This window comes from Parasteatoda tepidariorum, chromosome 11 (genome assembly GCF_982258835.1).
Source record: "Parasteatoda tepidariorum strain Cologne lab strain chromosome 11, Ptep-v5.0, whole genome shotgun sequence".
Taxonomy (NCBI): Eukaryota; Metazoa; Arthropoda; class Arachnida; order Araneae; family Theridiidae; genus Parasteatoda; species Parasteatoda tepidariorum.
The window spans coordinates 101,718,289-101,735,440 of record NC_141765.1 but is presented as its reverse complement, the minus strand read 5'-3'; the positions used below and the strand labels follow the sequence as shown (position 1 = coordinate 101,735,440).

General features: G+C 27.6%; 1 protein-coding gene across 23 annotated transcripts in view; it reads left to right on the top strand.

Moving 5' to 3' along the window:
* Positions 1–6,078: 6,078 nt before the first annotated feature.
* The window catches only part of LOC147802056 (putative ATP-dependent RNA helicase spindle-E), a 35,428-nt gene continuing 24,354 nt past the window's right edge, over positions 6,079–17,152 (top strand). For 5 of the 23 annotated variants that reach the window (XM_087155277.1, XM_087155276.1, XM_087155274.1 and 2 more), the window contains exons 1-3: positions 6,414–6,573; positions 10,362–10,509; positions 14,218–14,285. In XM_087155277.1, coding sequence (XP_087011403.1) covers positions 14,280–14,285 — 6 coding nt within the window. In that variant the 5' untranslated portion in view covers positions 6,414–6,573; positions 10,362–10,509; positions 14,218–14,279. Of the gene's footprint in view, positions 6,288–6,355; positions 6,592–9,099; positions 9,247–10,361; positions 10,510–10,713; positions 10,763–12,452; positions 12,594–14,217; positions 14,286–17,152 lie in introns of those variants that run through there. The other 18 variants (XR_015430521.1, XM_087155272.1, XM_087155273.1 and 15 more) reach the window with 11 other exon arrangements.

Here is a 17,152-nt window from a genome sequence, read left to right as displayed (position 1 = left end):
TTTATCCGCGACCAGGACCGAACCCCTGATCACCGATTCAACAAACTTCTTTACCCATGGCGCTAACAACCACACCACGACTCACACGTTGTTTCCACGAATATATAGCTTAAAGAACTTCCTTCCCGTTAATTGACAAAATCTATTTTGGCCCACTCTGTGCCCCCAAATTAGTGTATAAAAATTTCCTTTATTACGATTGTTTGGTATATAAAACTCTAATTTCTCGCAGAGTTTGAAAATTATAAGTTAATATTAAAGGGAGTTACGTAGTGAGTCGTGTGCGTAACTCCGGAGTCGAAATTTATCCGTTTTTCAGCTATTATTCCCTCTTTCAAAAAGAAAAATAATTACTTTTATATATATAACACTTTATTCTCGTTGAAATATCGAAAAATAAATTTTAAAAAGTAAAATAAAGTAAATAGAAAAAAAAATAAAAAATTAATCCGTGACCAGGACCGATCCCCTGATCATCAATTCAACAAACTTCTTAACCCATGGCGCTAATAACAACACCACGACTCACACGTTGCTTCCACGAATATATAGCTTAAAGAACTTTCTTCCCGTTAATTAACAAAATCTATTTTGGCCTACTATGTGCCCCCTAATTAGTGTAAAAAATTTCCTTTATTACGATTGTCTGGTATATAAAACTCTAATTTCTGGCAGAGTTTGAAAATTATAAGTTAATATTAAAGGGAGTTACGTAGTGAGTCGTGAGCGTAACTCCGGAGTCGAAATTTATCCGTTTTTCAGCTATTATTCCCTCTTTCCCAAAGAAAAATAATTACTTTTATATATATAACACTTTATTCTCGTTGAAATATCGAAAAATGAATTTTAAAAAGTAAAATAAAGTAAATGGAAAGAAAAAATTAAAAATTAATCCGCGACCAGGACCGAACCCCTGATCACCGATTCAACAAACTTCTTTACCCATGGCGCTGACAACCACACCACGACTCACACGCTGCTTCCTCGAATATATAGCTTAAAGAACTTCATTCCCTTTAATTAACAAAATCTATTTTGGCCCACTCTGTGTCCCCTAATAAGTGTATAAAAATTTCCTTTATTACGATTGTTTGGTATATAAAACTCTAATTTCTGGCAGAGTTTGAAAATTATAAGTTAATATTAAAGGGAGATACGTAGTGAGTCGTGTGCGTAACTCCGGAGTCGAAATTTATCCGTTTTTCAGCTATTATTCCCTCTTTCCCAAAGAAAAATAATTACTTTTATATGCATAACACTTTATTCTCGTTGAAATATCGAAAAATAAATTTTAAAAAGTAATATAAAGTAAATAGTAAAAAATATTAAATATTAATCCGTGACCAGGTCCGAACCCCTGATCACCGATTCAACAAACTTCTTTACCCATTACGCTAACAACCACACCACGACTCACACGTTGCTTCCACGAATATATAGCTTAAAGAACTTCCTTCCCGTTAATTGACAAAATCTATTTTGGCCCACTCTGTGCCCCCAAATTAGTGTATAAAAATTTCCTTTATTACGATTGTTTGGTATATAAAACTCTAATTTCTGGCAGAGTTTGAAAATTATAAGTTAATATTAAAGGGAGTTACGTAGTGAGTCGTGTGCGTAACTCCGGAGTCGAAATTTATCCGTTTTTCAGCTATTATTCCCTCTTTCAAAAAGAAAAATAATTACTTTTATATATATAACACTTTATTCTCGTTGAAATATCGAAAAATAAATTTTAAATAGTAAAATAAAGTAAATAGAAAAAAAAATTTAAAATTAATCCGTGCCCAGGGCCGAACCCCTGATCACCGATTCAACAAACTTCTTTACCCATGGCGCTAACAACAACTACATCACGACTCACACGTTGCTTCCACGAATATATAGCTTAAAGAACTTCCTTCCCGTTAATTGACAAAATCTATTTTGGCCCACTATGTGCCCCCAAATTAGTGTATAAAAATTTCCTTTATTGCGATTGTTTGGTATATAAAACTCTAATTTCTGGCAGAGTTTGAAAATTATAAGTTAATATTAAAGGGAGTTACGTAGTGAGTCGTGTGCGTAACTCCGGAGTCGAAATTTATCCGTTTTTCAGCTATTATTCCCTCTTTCAAAAAGAAAAATAATTACTTTTATATATATAACACTTTATTCTCGTTGAAATATCGAAAAATAAATTTTAAAAAGTAAAATAAAGTAAATAGAAAAAAAAATTTAAAATTAATCCGTGACCAGGACCGAACCCCTGATCATCAATTCAACAAACTTCTTAACCCATGGCGCTAATAATCACACCACGACTGACACGTTGCTTCCACGAATATATAGCTTAAAGAACTTTCTTCCCGTTCATTAACAAAATCTATTTTGGCCTACTATGTGCCCCCTAATTAGTGTATAAAAATTTCCTTTAATACGATTGTCTGGTATATAAAACTCTAATTTCTGGCAGAGTTTGAAAATTATAAGTTAATATTAAAGGGAGTTACGTAGTGAGTCGTGTGCGTAACTCCGGTGTCGAAAGTTATCCGTTTTTCAGCTATTATTCCCTCTTTCCCAAAGAAAAATAATTACTTTTATATATATAACACTTTATTCTCGTTGAAATATCGAAAAATGAATTTTAAAAAGTAAAATAAAGTAAATAGAAAACAAAATTAAAAATTAATCCGCGACCAGGACCGAACCCCTGATCACCGATTCAACAAACTTCTTTACCCATGGCGCTAACAACAACTACATCACGACTCACACGTTGCTTCCACGAATATATAGCTTAAAGAACTTCCTTCCCGTTAATTGACAAAATCTATTTTGGCCCACTATGTGCCCCCAAATTAGTGTATAAAAATTTCCTTTATTGCGATTGTTTGGTATATAAAACTCTAATTTCTGGCAGAGTTTGAAAATTATAAGTTAATATTAAAGGGAGTTACGTAGTGAGTCGTGTGCGTAACTCCGGAGTCGAAATTTATCCGTTTTTCAGCTATTATTCCCTCTTTCAAAAAGAAAAATAATTACTTTTATATATATAACACTTTATTCTCGTTGAAATATCGAAAAATAAATTTTAAAAAGTAAAATAAAGTAAATAGAAAAAAAAATTTAAAATTAATCCGTGACCAGGACCGAACCCCTGATCATCAATTCAACAAACTTCTTAACCCATGGCGCTAATAATCACACCACGACTGACACGTTGCTTCCACGAATATATAGCTTAAAGAACTTTCTTCCCGTTAATTAACAAAATCTATTTTGGCCTACTATGTGCCCCCTAATTAGTGTATAAAAATTTCCTTTAATACGATTGTCTGGTATATAAAACTCTAATTTCTGGCAGAGTTTGAAAATTATAAGTTAATATTAAAGGGAGTTACGTAGTGAGTCGTGTGCGTAACTCCGGTGTCGAAAGTTATCCGTTTTTCAGCTATTATTCCCTCTTTCCCAAAGAAAAATAATTACTTTTATATATATAACACTTTATTCTCGTTGAAATATCGAAAAATGAATTTTAAAAAGTAAAATAAAGTAAATAGAAAACAAAATTAAAAATTAATCCGCGACCAGGACCGAACCCCTGATCACCGATTCAACAAACTTCTTTACCCATTACGCTAACAACCACACCACGACTCACACGTTGCTTCCACGAATATATAGCTTAAAGAACTTCCTTCCCGTTAATTGACAAAATCTATTTTGGCCCACTATGTGCCCCCAAATTAGTGTATAAAAATTTCCTTTATTACGATTGTTTGGTATATAAAACTCTAATTTCTGGCAGAGTTTGAAAATTATAAGTTAATATTAAAGGGAGTTACGTAGTGAGTCGTGTGCGTAACTCCAGAGTCGAAATTTATCCGTTTTTCTGCTATTATTCCCTCTTTTCCAAAGAAAAATAATTATTTTTATATATATAACACTTCCTTACACACTAAACTTCCTTCCGGTTAATTAACAAAATCTATTTTGGCTCTTTATGTGCCCCCTAAATAGTGTATAAAAATTCCCTTTGGTACGATTGTTTAGTATATTAAGATTGATTTATAAAACGAGAAAATTCAATCATTAGATCAAAATCTATTCAGGGTGGTCTGGCTTTTATTTTGTACACTATATATCGAGTTCTGTGAACAAAATGTTCTTAAATTCACTCCAAAGATATGATGAAAAAAACTGTGGCTCTAGGTTTTGAATCCACCCTGCTGTAGAGCGGGTACCAGCTTGTCAGGGAAAGAAAGGCGGTAGGTGCACAATGCTGATTTTATTTTCACCACCACTCCTCGTTAGTCATAAATCGTGGAGTCTTAATATCGATGACACTCTAGCTCACAATAGACTGTTGGGCGAATTTTTTCTGCACATAAATATTTTAAATAAAATTCTCTTCGCGCGAATATTTTATTGCTATACCATAATTAGGTTTGGAATAAGGTAAAATGAACGAGAGAAGGCCCCACATTTTAAAGGAACCGCAACGCATAGGACCCCTAAAGCCAAATTCGAGATGGAAAAAAATATGTAACAAAGTATTGAAGAGTCAATTTTAAACTCCAGATTCAAATTTTATTTATTATTTTAATGAGATTGTTCGAATGAAAAGTTTCTAAAAAAGAACTATTACTTATACTTGTGTCGAGAAACCTTTCAAAGAAAGTTTTCGTATTGTACTTTCGCAGACTTTAAAAAAACAATCCAAAATCATGGTCTTATGCTCGTTTATTTGCTTTCCTTTAAATGAGGCCCTTTGCAAAATATTTTCTTATTATTTATTAATATTTTCGCTGAAAAGGTTAATATTTGCTTTATTTCGTTTCCTTTGAAAAAGGTTTTCGCTTAATATTTCTGCTAATCTAATCATGACAGCAAACAAAAATTCAAAAAATAAGGTTTACAATTTGCTTGTTTTTTAACCTAGGTAACAATATTTTTAAAAAAAAGATTTAATAATCATTTTGTTTTCCTTTAAGGCGACAAAGGGCTTTCAAATTTTTTTTTTGAAATTATAAAGGGATTTGCTTGAAATTTTCAGGATACATTTATATTGCTAAAAACAACTTTTATACAAAATTTCAAAAAAATATTTCAAAATTTAAGAAATTAAAAAAGTTAAATTTTTCAATTTTTTATGTTTTTTTATATTACTCCTCGCGTCTGAAATTTTGTCAAAATGACCAAATTCTTTTAAAATATTACATATTAGGTAATATTGAAAAAATTGTTGGAAGTACTTTTTTTATTTTTTAATATAGAAAGAAATAACATTAAAAAGTCAGTAAAAAACCTACATTTTTAGGAAAAAATCATGATACCTCTATAAAATATCATGTATAAAAAAAATACTATTCACTTAATTCAAAAAACTTTTCCGACAAAATGTTAATAATATTCATAAATATATAGCATTAAATTCTCAGGTCAATAGAATGAAAATTCATTACGCTGGAACAGTTTGAAAATTGTAAATTTCTCAAAAAAGACATTTTGAGAAAAATGACTTTTAGTACTTTTTTCATTGCAAATTTTTCATCTGAACAAATATTTCTTGTTTTTAATATAAATACCTATAAATATTGTCTAATGAACTAGTTTAATAATTACATACTTTAAATTTTTTTAAAAAAATTAACAAAACATTCAACTAGTTTTAAATTAATTTTAAACTAAACTAATTTTAACAGTTACCTGCAGACAAAGAAAGGTAAAAAAAGGGGCGTGGTCAAAACTGAAATGGCCATAACTTCATCAATTTTGCTCTTATTCCAGAAATTTTTTTTAAATGTTCAGTTAAATGCCTAAATTTCAAAAATATAAAATGTAAAATTTCGATTTTTTGACAAATTTTTGCTTCTTTGAAAGTCCCTTGTCATCTTAAGGAGGAAAGGTTGGAAATTGCAATATTTTTACGTCATTGAAAAAAGGTTTTTACCGCAAACCGTTTCGTAACAATGAAATTAAAGTTAAAACTCAAGGTTGTCGTAAGGTTAGATGCCTTCTGGGTATCACTTGTCACTATCACTATTCGTCCCCCAGTGGACTGATTGCTAAGACACGGTTCCAACCGATAACCGGTGTCCAGCCATAACTGACTGCGGTCAGTGTGCAAGTGGGTGATCACTTGGATTAGTTTGTGTAGTGTGTAGGGACCGAGGGTGTGAGGTATTGGTCCTCGTTAACCTGTTTTACCGTAAAGTGCTCGACTTCGCGTGCAAGTCGTCGGGCTAGTCGTCGGGCCGAGAATCAAAATTGCGATGACATGTCTCCGGATTATCCTCAGGGATGTTTCCCAGACCGTCGCCAATAGCCCATTGTGCAGCTCTAGTGCGACGTAAAGTAACAACAACAACAGATGTTTCCCATATCGTCGCTAATAGCCCATTGTACAGCTCTTTTTAGACGTAAATGTACTACAACTACAACCTATCACTCGTTCTGCGATAAGCGAGCTATAAGCAAAATACTGCAAAGAGTTCCAAAACTGCACGACGGTCATCATCAATTCTACCATCATTTTTATACGAAAGTAGGACTTTTGAGGTATTGAATTTCGGTTGGAAAAATTTAAAGGTATAAACAATTATTATGGTAATTTTTATTCCGCATTTTGTAATATTCTATGCTTGTTAACTGTTGTTAAGTAGTAAACTTCGGATGATTCTAAACTATATTATTAGTTATGAGATTTGCCAATTGTTTCAGCGGAATTTTCAGTGGCGTGATGTTTACGGCTAAATTGGTTACGAAGCAGATTTTTGTGAATATTTTCCACGCTGTATTCAGGTCCTGTCAGCTATAAAACGACGCCTGCATTATAAACATCGCATTTTAGCAACGTTGCGAGAAGTTAAGCATGCTGTCATTTCAATTCTGTTACTCAGGGTGGGGCCTCTTAATAGTTTCAGAGTTTGTTTCCTCATAAGTAAGGTGGCCTCCGAAGCAAGGAATAACTTTCAACTGTTTTTAATTACGCAACAATCTCTGTTTTGTGTTTATTTGAGAAAGGATAAACCTCTTTACACGCTCAGGGTGCATAGCGTTTGTAAAAAGTACTTAAAGGTGCATTTTTCATTGGATGTTTTTAAAAAGTGCTTAATATTTCCCGTTTACAAAATGAGATTTTTTCTTTACCGTGTTAAATTTCTCTACGAAGTATGCAGAGAGACACTGTTCACATTGTTCTATTCAACGTTTTCGCAATTAATTCAACTCCAATCTATTTCTGCAGATCGTCAGTCCGTAACGTATTAAAATGCCATTCGATTTATATGATTAAAAAATTGTGACAATTGTCTAAAACAATGCCAAAAGTTTTTGTTTTTGAAATGACGGTTAAAACCAGATAAAACCGTCAATTGTCAAACGCTTTCCAATTCTGCCTAATTGGGATTTTTTTAAAGTGCTTTTAAAAAATATTATTTGAGTGCTTATTTTTTGTTGAATAATTTGGCAATGCACTCTGATGCTTGATTGATTCTTTTTAATCAAAGCAATAAAGAGGACTTTTGAGGCATTACGCTTTGACTCTTTTATCTGTTAACTTAGCTCTGGGTCGGGCTGGAAGTTTGGGACCCAGGGTGAATTTTCCCCCTAAGTCTTGGCAACTTCCGATCCCTGTAAACTTCTGCATTAAATATTTCCTATTAAAAAATGTGGCACCTCGGCTATTGTAGTTAGCGTGGCAGATCACAATAAAGAAATATCAGAGGGGGACTTCCCCAGGGCTGATTGTGCTCTGGAAAAAATCCGGATTTTTCGGTAACAGTGATCCTGGATTTACCGGAGATCGAAGGTTCAGACGTTTAAAAAAATAGTTGATCACTGAAGTTTCCGGAAATCAAATTTTCAAAGGTGGAACTTAAAAACTCAGTTTATTTTATTTGTTTATAAGGGAAAACCAGAGAGATACTTTATAAGCTTATATTCATGATTAATATTAATTTTTTTATCAGTAAATAGTTACTGTAATCATAAACTCAAGAAAGTAAGACACGTTTGTAAATTTTAATTACTTCTCCAGGTGTGTGTAAAATTTCAAATATATTTTAATTAAACTAAGAAATATTCAGAAAAAGGAAAAAAAACTTGTTTTAAATTTTTTTTCCATTTAAACTTTTTTTTTTAAACTCAAGAAATTTTCCGGAATTTCGACTTGGGCTCACAATCACCCCTGCTTCCCTGAGGTGCCTTTTGAAAAAGTAAAAATGTCCTCAATTTTTTGGAAATGTTATTAAAGCGACATTGATTTCACATAGTAACTTGATTTTTGTAAATTATGTGAAATTTAAAACATTCTTTATTAAGCCAAATATTTTATATTTAATTTTAAAGCGCTCTTTAGTTGATATAGTTCATTTTAGAATTTATTGTAAAAAAATTAGTCTTTGATAGTCTGTAATTATTAATAATAAAACACATGACACGATTCTAGTTAGTTCTGTTTCGAAGAATATGTATATTTTTTTTGGTCATTCAATATTTAAATTCCCTAGAGCAAAAATGGTTGTCATAAATTTTTTGCTGAGATCTCAGTGGTCTGTTTAGAAGAAATTTGGGTCCATTAACAGGCCCTTACAAAATATCTTTTCTTAAAAACGGACCCTTCTCAAAATATTTTAACTTAAAAACGGACCCTTCACAAAATAATTTATCTTTTAATCGGACCCTTCACATATTTGTTTATCTTCATTATTGTTTTGTTAATCGAATAAACCCTTCCCGGGTGGGGGGGGGGTGAAGCAGATGTAAACGAACTAAGTTTTGTCTTCGGCTGACGCTTCTTTCTTTATTCGTCCGAAATTAATATTCTGCTTTCAGCAGTGTAGGCTAAATGCCAAATATTTGTATGTTGCATCCCTAATTTAGTAGCAGCAATTGCTGTTTATTTTTGAAAATTTGATTTTTTTAATTATAATTTTACAATGTTGAGCATAATCTTATATCTATTTACAATTTAAAAACTTCTTGAAAAAGTTTTTTGCAATTGCAGGGCCCTATTTGCACAAATTCACAAAAGCAGGACACTAGTTGAAAGAATGTGACTTAACGTTTATATTATATTCACAAATTACAAGTCATTTTTTCACAATTTTGTAGAAACAGGACCTTTCGCAAAATGTTTGGACAGACCCCTGATGACAAGTGGGAAGGTATGAGTAAAGGGAGAAGATAATGCAGGGTTGCCACTCCACAGGGAAAATGCAGGGAATTTTGGATGTTTCATTTTAAACTGTGCAAATACAGGCAATTTTTCTTTTTTTTACAAAATGTTGACCTTTCAATGTGCAAATTAAGATTTAAAGATAGTTCAGCCGTAGGTACTATACTATTTCATTTGCTGTATCATTTTTTTTTTTATGTATGTTGAACTGTTCTGTATTTCTCTAAGTTTTTCCAGCAATTGAAACTAGTATTAGTTATCTTAATATAAGATCACACATTTGCACAGTTATTTTGTGTTTCCTCTTTATGTATTGTGTATGGAAATCACGGGGAACATCTTTTCCAGATTTAAGTGACAACCGTGTCCAGTGTTTATTACCTGGGCATGGTTGTCACTCAAATCTGGAAATCTTATGTGTTGTTCACATTGTCACAACACATAAAATTCAATTTTACCTGAAGAAGGTGAAATTGAAATTTATGTGTTATAATAATGTCGTTTTAATACAAAACATCGGAGTTTAAAAATTAAGTGAAAAATGCAATGATTTGTAGTGAATTGAACGTGTCTTGAAAAGTGAGTTCTCAAATTGATAATCATTGTATTGTAATAATTTGAAATATGGAAATTTAAAAAGCCACGTCACATGTGAAATTATTATGGACAAAAAAAAAATTTTTTTTTCTCCAAAATTCAATAGGACACAATTTAATAATATTTTACAAATAAACATTTAAAGGCTATTTTCAAGATACAAATTTGTTTATTTTAAAACAATAAGTACACATGTTTAATACTAGCAATAAACAATTCGGGTTGGGGACCCCTGGTTTATAGGCTCAAAAGAGTAAATCTTTCATCAAAAGGACCAATTTTGTTTAGAATGAACACTGTAGGTTATATCCTGTTTAGTCTATGGACTAATTGTATTATATTGAAGATTAATTGTATTATCTTTTATACTCTATAAACTAATTGTGTTATTTTGGTTATATATTATATGGGTTTGTGTTATATGGGTTATATATTATATGGGATTATTTGGTTATAGGTTATATCCTGTTTAGTCTATGGACTAATTGTATTATATTGAAGATTAATTGTATTGTCTTTTATACTCTATAAACTAATTGTATTATTTTGTAGTTTGTAGATTAATTGAAAACTAGTATTAAAATTCTTTTTTTATTTCTAGTAAAGATGTCCATCACATTGGACCATATTAGCTCTTTTTTTGACCTAAATGCCCTGTTGGAAGATTTAAATGTGGCACCCGCTGCAACAGGTGGTACTGGCATCAATAATATGCAGCAGTTTCCTCCGCCACGTCCTACCATTCCACAGTAAGTTATTTTAATAACCATTATTTGATTATTAAGGCATAGAATGTTGTGTTTTGTTTTGTTAAAATTCTTTATGATAAATATATAAAAATGAAAGATTTGTTTAATTATTAAACAAACATGGCTTGGAAAAAATCCAGTGGATTTTACGAAATTTTATAAATTTCATGATAATTGCTGCATAATGTGCTAAATATTTTTCACATAGAGAATTTTACAGTCATCAAAACAGAAAAACTGCAATATTTTCCAGGTATGATTGACATTAAATGAACTTGAAATGTTATTTATTATGTTTACGCATAATTTTGAATAGTAAAAGGTATTTAATTCATTAATGTTATGTTTATGTTAAAAAGTATCTGGATAAAGAAAAGAATGAACAAGTATGTTGAATTTTTGAAAATTTCATATTAAACATGTAAAATACAACAATAATTGATAGTTGACTCACTGGACCAAACATGTGTTTCATGTAAATCAATATTTCACGTTATGCAGTTTCGTGTTAATGTGGTTCAACTGTATCATAAATCTATTCTAATTATATTTTTTATCTGATCTCTTTTTAACGTATCTCCAATCTTATTCACATGATAATGAAATGACATATTTGTGATTCTTAATTTTTAGAATGTTTATTTGATATTTGTATTCTCTGGGTCATATTGTTTGATTTATAATGTTTATGATATTATATTGTGGTGTATATTGATGTTATTTTCAGCTGATCTCTTTTTAGCATATTACTAATCTTACATGCAGAATAATGAAATGACATTTGTGATTCTTAATTTTTAGAATGTTTATTTGATATTTGTATTCTCTGGGTCATATTGTTTGATTTATAATGTTTATGATATTATATTGTGGTGCAAATTGGTGTTATTTTTCAATTTTAACTTTGCCAAGCCTTTATAATTTTTTTTAAATATTTGAACTTCTCTAGTAAGTAAATTTACTTTATTGTTTGATTTTGCACAAATCTCACATTAAAGAGAAGTAGTTGTTTATTCTCTCTACTGTATTATTTACGGAATGGTTGTTGTTTTCATAGTTACATGAATAATTTTTCAAATATTATTTTACTATAAATGTATTGTAAATATTAATATATACTCTTAATATATACTATTGATTTAGTATTAATATATACTTCAACTCTTTTTTTTTTTTTTACTCTGTTTTTTTAAGTTTAAAATCAATAAATATGAAGATGCAGAGAATTACAGTTTTGTTTATAATTTCAATTAATGTTATTATAATGCTTTTTTAAATTTATTGTTGTGTTTTTGAGTTCAAACTTATGTTATTTATTTTATCAATTTAAAATTCTAGTTTAGGCATTTTATATTACACTTACTTTTAAGAAGAAATAAAACAGCTTTAAATTACTACATATATCTGATTGTATGTAATTATATGCTTTTGTATTTTTTTTTCCAGCTAGTTTATTGCTTCAACTCTATTCTTCCTTTTTTACTCTGTTTTTCTTTTTTAACTTTAAAATCAATAAATATGAAGATGCAGAGAATAACAGTTTTAGTTATAATTTCAATTAATGTTATTATAATGCTTTTTTAAATTTGTTGTTGTGTTTTTAACTTCAGACTTATTTTATTTATTTTATCAATTTAAAATTCTATTTTAGACATTTTATATTACAGTTACTTTTAAGAAGGTATAAAGCAACTTTAAATTACTACATGTATCTGACTATATGTAATTATTTGCTTTTGTGTTTTTTTTTTCCAGCTAGTTTATTGCTTCAACTCTATTCTTCCTTTTTACTCTGTTTTAAGTTTAAAATCAATAAACCTGAAGATGCAGAGAATAACAGTTTTGGTTATGCCTATCATTTAAATTTATGATATTATAATGTTTTTTTAAATTTATTGTTCTGTTTTTGACTTTAGACTTATTTTATCAATTTAAAATTCTAGTTTAGGCATTTCATATTAAACTTTTGAGAAGAAGTAAAACAAGTTAAAATTGCTACATATATATGACAGTATGTAATTATTTGCTTTGGTGTTTTTTTTTCCCAGCAACTCTTTTCTTTCTTTTTTACTCTGTTTTTTTAAGTTTAAAATCAATAAATATGAAGATGCAGAGAATAACAGTTTTGGTTATAATTTCAATTAATGTTATTATAATGCTTTTTTAAATTTATTGTTGTGTTTTTTACTTCAGACTTATTTTATCAAATTATTATTCTAGTTTCGGCTTTTTATATTACACTTACATTTAAGAGGAAATAAATCAACTTAAAATTACTACATATATCTGACTGTATGTAATTATTTGCTTTTGTATTTTTTTTCCAGCTAGTTTATTCCTTCAATTCTTTTCTTTCTTTTTTACTCTGTTTTTTTAAGTTTAAAATCTATAAATATAAAGATGCAGAGAATTTCAGATTTGTTTATAATTTCAATTAATGTTATTATAATGCTTTTTTAAATTTATTGTTGTGTTTTTGTTTTCAAACTAATTTTATTTATTTTATCAGTTTAAATTCTAGTATGGGCATTTTATATTACATTCACTTTTAAGAAGATATAAAACAACTTTAAATTACTACATATATATATATGACTGTATGTAATTATTTGCTTTTGTGTTTTTTTTTCCAGCAACTCCTTTCTTTCTTTTTTACTCTGTTTTTTTATGTTTAAAATCAATAAATATGAAGATGCAGAGAATAACAGTTTTGGTTATAATTTCAATTAAATTTATTATAATGCTTTTTTAAATTTATTGTTGTGTTTTTGACTTTAGACTTATTTTATTTATTTTATCAGTTTAAACTTCTAGTATGGGCATTTTATATTACATTCATTTTTAAGAAGATATAAAACAACTTTAAATTACTACATATATATATATATGACTGTATGTAATTATTTGCTTTTGTGTTTTTTTTTCCAGCAACTCTTTTCTTTCTTTTTTACTGTTTTTTTATGTTTAAAATCAATATATATGAAGATGCAGAGAATAACAGTTTTGGTTTTACCTATCATTTCAATTAATATTATTATAATGCGTTTTTAAATTTATTGCTGTGTTTTTCACTTTAGACTTATTTTATATATTTTATCAATTTAAAATTCTAGTTTATGCATTTCATATTAAACTTTTGAGAAGAAGTAAAACAAGTTTAAATTACTGCATATATATTACTGTATGTAATTATTTGCTTTTGTGTGTTTTTTTTCTGCAACTCTTTTCTTTCTTTTTTACTCGGTTTTTTTAAGTTTAAAATCAATAAATATAAAGATGCAGAGAATTTCAGTTTTGTTTATAATTTCAATTAATGTTATTATAATACTTTTTTAAATTTATTGTTGTGTTTTTGACTTCAAACTAGTTTTATTTATTTTATCAGTTTAAAATTCTAGCATGGGCATTTTATGTTACACTTACTTTTAAGAAGAAATAAAACAACTTTAAATTACTGCATATATCTGACTCTATGTAATTATTTGCTTTTGTTTTTTTTTTTCCCAGCTAGTTTATTGCCTCAACTCTTTTCTTTCTTTTTTTCTCTGTTTTTTTAAGTTTAAAATCAATAAATATGAAGATGCAGAGAATAACAGTTTTGATTATACCTATCATTTCAATTAATGTTATAATAATGCTTTTTTAAATTTATTGTTGTGTTTTTGACTTCAGACTTATTTTATTTATTTTATCAATTTAAAATTCTAGTTTAGGCATTTCATATTAAACTTTTGAGAAGAAGTAAAACAAGTTAAAATTGCTACATATATATGATGGTATGTAATTATTTGCTTTTGTGTTTTTTTTTTTTCAGCAACTCTTTTCTTTCTTTTTTACTCTGTTTTTTTAAGTGTAAAATCGATAAATATGAAGATGCAGAGAATAACAGTTTTAGTTATAATTTCAATAAGTGTTATTATAATGCTTTTTTAAATTTATTGTTGTGTTTTTGACTTCACACTTATATTATCAATTTAACATTCTAGTTTTGACTTTTTATATTACACTTTTAAGAGGAAATAAATCAACTTTAAATTATAACTTATATCGTAGTGTATGTAATTATATGCTTTTGTATCTTTTTTCCAGCTAGTTTATTGCTTCAACTCTATTCTTCCTTTTTTACTCTGATTTTTGAAGTTTAAAATCAATAAATATGAAGATGCAGAGAATAACAGCTTTAATTATAATTTCAATTAATGTTATTATAATGCTTTTTTAATTTCATTGTTGTGTTTTTGACTTCAGATTTATTTTATCAATTTAAATTTCTAGTTTAGGCTTTTTATATTACACTTACTTTTAAAAGGAAATAAATCAATTTTAAATTAATACATATATCTGACTGTATGTAATTATTTGCTTTAATGTTTTTTTTTTCCAGCTAGTTTATTGCTTCAACTCTTTTTTTTTTTCTTTACTGTGTGTTTTTTTTTTTTTAAGTTTGAAATCAAAAAATATGAAGATACAGAGTATAACAGTTTTGGTTTTACCTATCATTTCAATTACTATTATTATAATGCGTTTTTAAATTTATTGTTGTGTTTTTGACTTCTAACTTGTGTTATTTATTTTATCAATTTAAAATTCTAGTTTAGGCATTTTATATTACGGTTTTAAGAAGAATTAAAACAGCTTTAAATTACTACATATATCTGATTGTATGTAATTATTTGCTTTTGTATTTTTTTTTCCAGCTAGTATATTGCTTCAACTCTTTTCATCCTCTTTAACTCTGTTTTTTTAAGTTTAAAATCAGTAAATATGAAGATGCAGAGAATAACAGTTTTAGTTATAATTTCCATTAATTTTATTGTAATGCTTTTTTAAATTTTTTGTTGTGTTTTTCACTTTAGACTTATTTTATTTATTTTATCAATTTAAAATTCTAGTTTAGGCATTTCATATTAAACTTTTGAGAAGAAGTAAAACAAGTTTAAATTACTACTTATATATTACTGTATGCAATTATTTCCTTTTGTGTTTTTTTTTTCCGCAACTCTTTTCTTTCTTTTTTTCTCTGTTTTTTTAAGTTTAAAATCAATAAATATGAAGATGCTTAAAATTACAGTTTTGCTATAATTTCAATTAATGTTATTATAATGCTTTTTTAAATTTATTGTTGTGTTTTTGACTTCAGACTTATTTTATCAATTTAATATTCTAGTATAGGCATTTTATGACACACTTACTTTTAAGAAGAAATAAAACAACTTTAAATTACTGCATATATCTGACTCTATGTAATTATTTGCTTTTGTATTTTTTTTCCAGCTAGTTTATTGCTTCAACTCTTTTCTTTCTTTTTTACTCTGTTTTTTTATGTTTAAGATCAATAAATATGAAGATGCGGAGAAGAACAGTTTTGGATATAATTTCAATTACTGTTATTATAATGCTTTTTTAAATTTATTGTTGTGTTTTTTACTTCAGACTTATTTTATCTATTTAATATTCTAGTTTCGGCTTTTTATATTACACTTATATTACATTTATAATACATTTATATATTACATTATATTACACTTAAGAGGAAATAAATCAACTTAAAATTACTACATATATCTGACTGTATGTAATTATTTGCTTTTGTATTTTTTTTCCAGCTAGTTTATTCCTTCAATTCTTTTCTTTTTTACTCTGTTTTTTTAAGTTTGAAATCTACAAATATAAAGATGCAGAGAATTTCAGATTTGTTTATAATTTCAATTAATGTTATTATAATACTTTTTTAAATTTATTGTTGTGTTTTTGTTTTCAAACTAATTTTATTTATTTTATCAGTTTAAATTCTAGTATGGGCATTTTATATTACATTCACTTTTAAGAAGATATAAAACAACTTTAAATTACTACATATATATATATGACTGTATGTAATTATTTGCTTTTGTGTTTTTTTTCCCAGCAACTCCTTTCTTTCTTTTTTACTGTTTTTTTATGTTTAAAATCAATAAATATGAAGATGCAGAGAATAACAGTTTTGGTTATAATTTCAATTAAATTTATTATAATGCTTTTTTAAATTTATTGTTGTGTTTTTGACTTTAGACTTAATTTATTTATTTTATCAATTTAAAATTCTTGTATAGGCATTTTATGTCACACTTACTTTTAAGAAGAAATAAAACAATTTTAAATTACTGCATATATCTGACTGTATGTAATTATTTGCTTTGATGTTTTTTTTTTCTAGCTAGTTTATTGCTTCAACTTTTTTTTTTCTTTACTGTGTTTTTTTTTTAAGTTTAAAATCAAAAAATATGAAGATACAGAGTGTAACAGTTTTGGTTTTACCTATCATTTCAATTAATATTATTATAATGCGTTTTTAAATTTATTGTTGTGTTTTTCACTTTAGACTTATTTTATTTATTTTATCAATTTAAAATTCTAGTTTAGGCATTTCATATTAAACTTTTGAGAAGAAGTGAAACAAGTTAAAATTACTACATATATATTACTGTATGTAATTATTTGCTTTTGTGTTTTTTTTTTCAGCAACTCTTTTCATTCTTTTTTACTCGGTTTTTTTAAGTTTAAAATCAATAAATATAAAGATGCAGAGAATTTCAGTTTTGTTTATAATTTCAATTAATGTTATTATAATACTTTTTTAAATTTATTGTTCTGTTTTTGACTT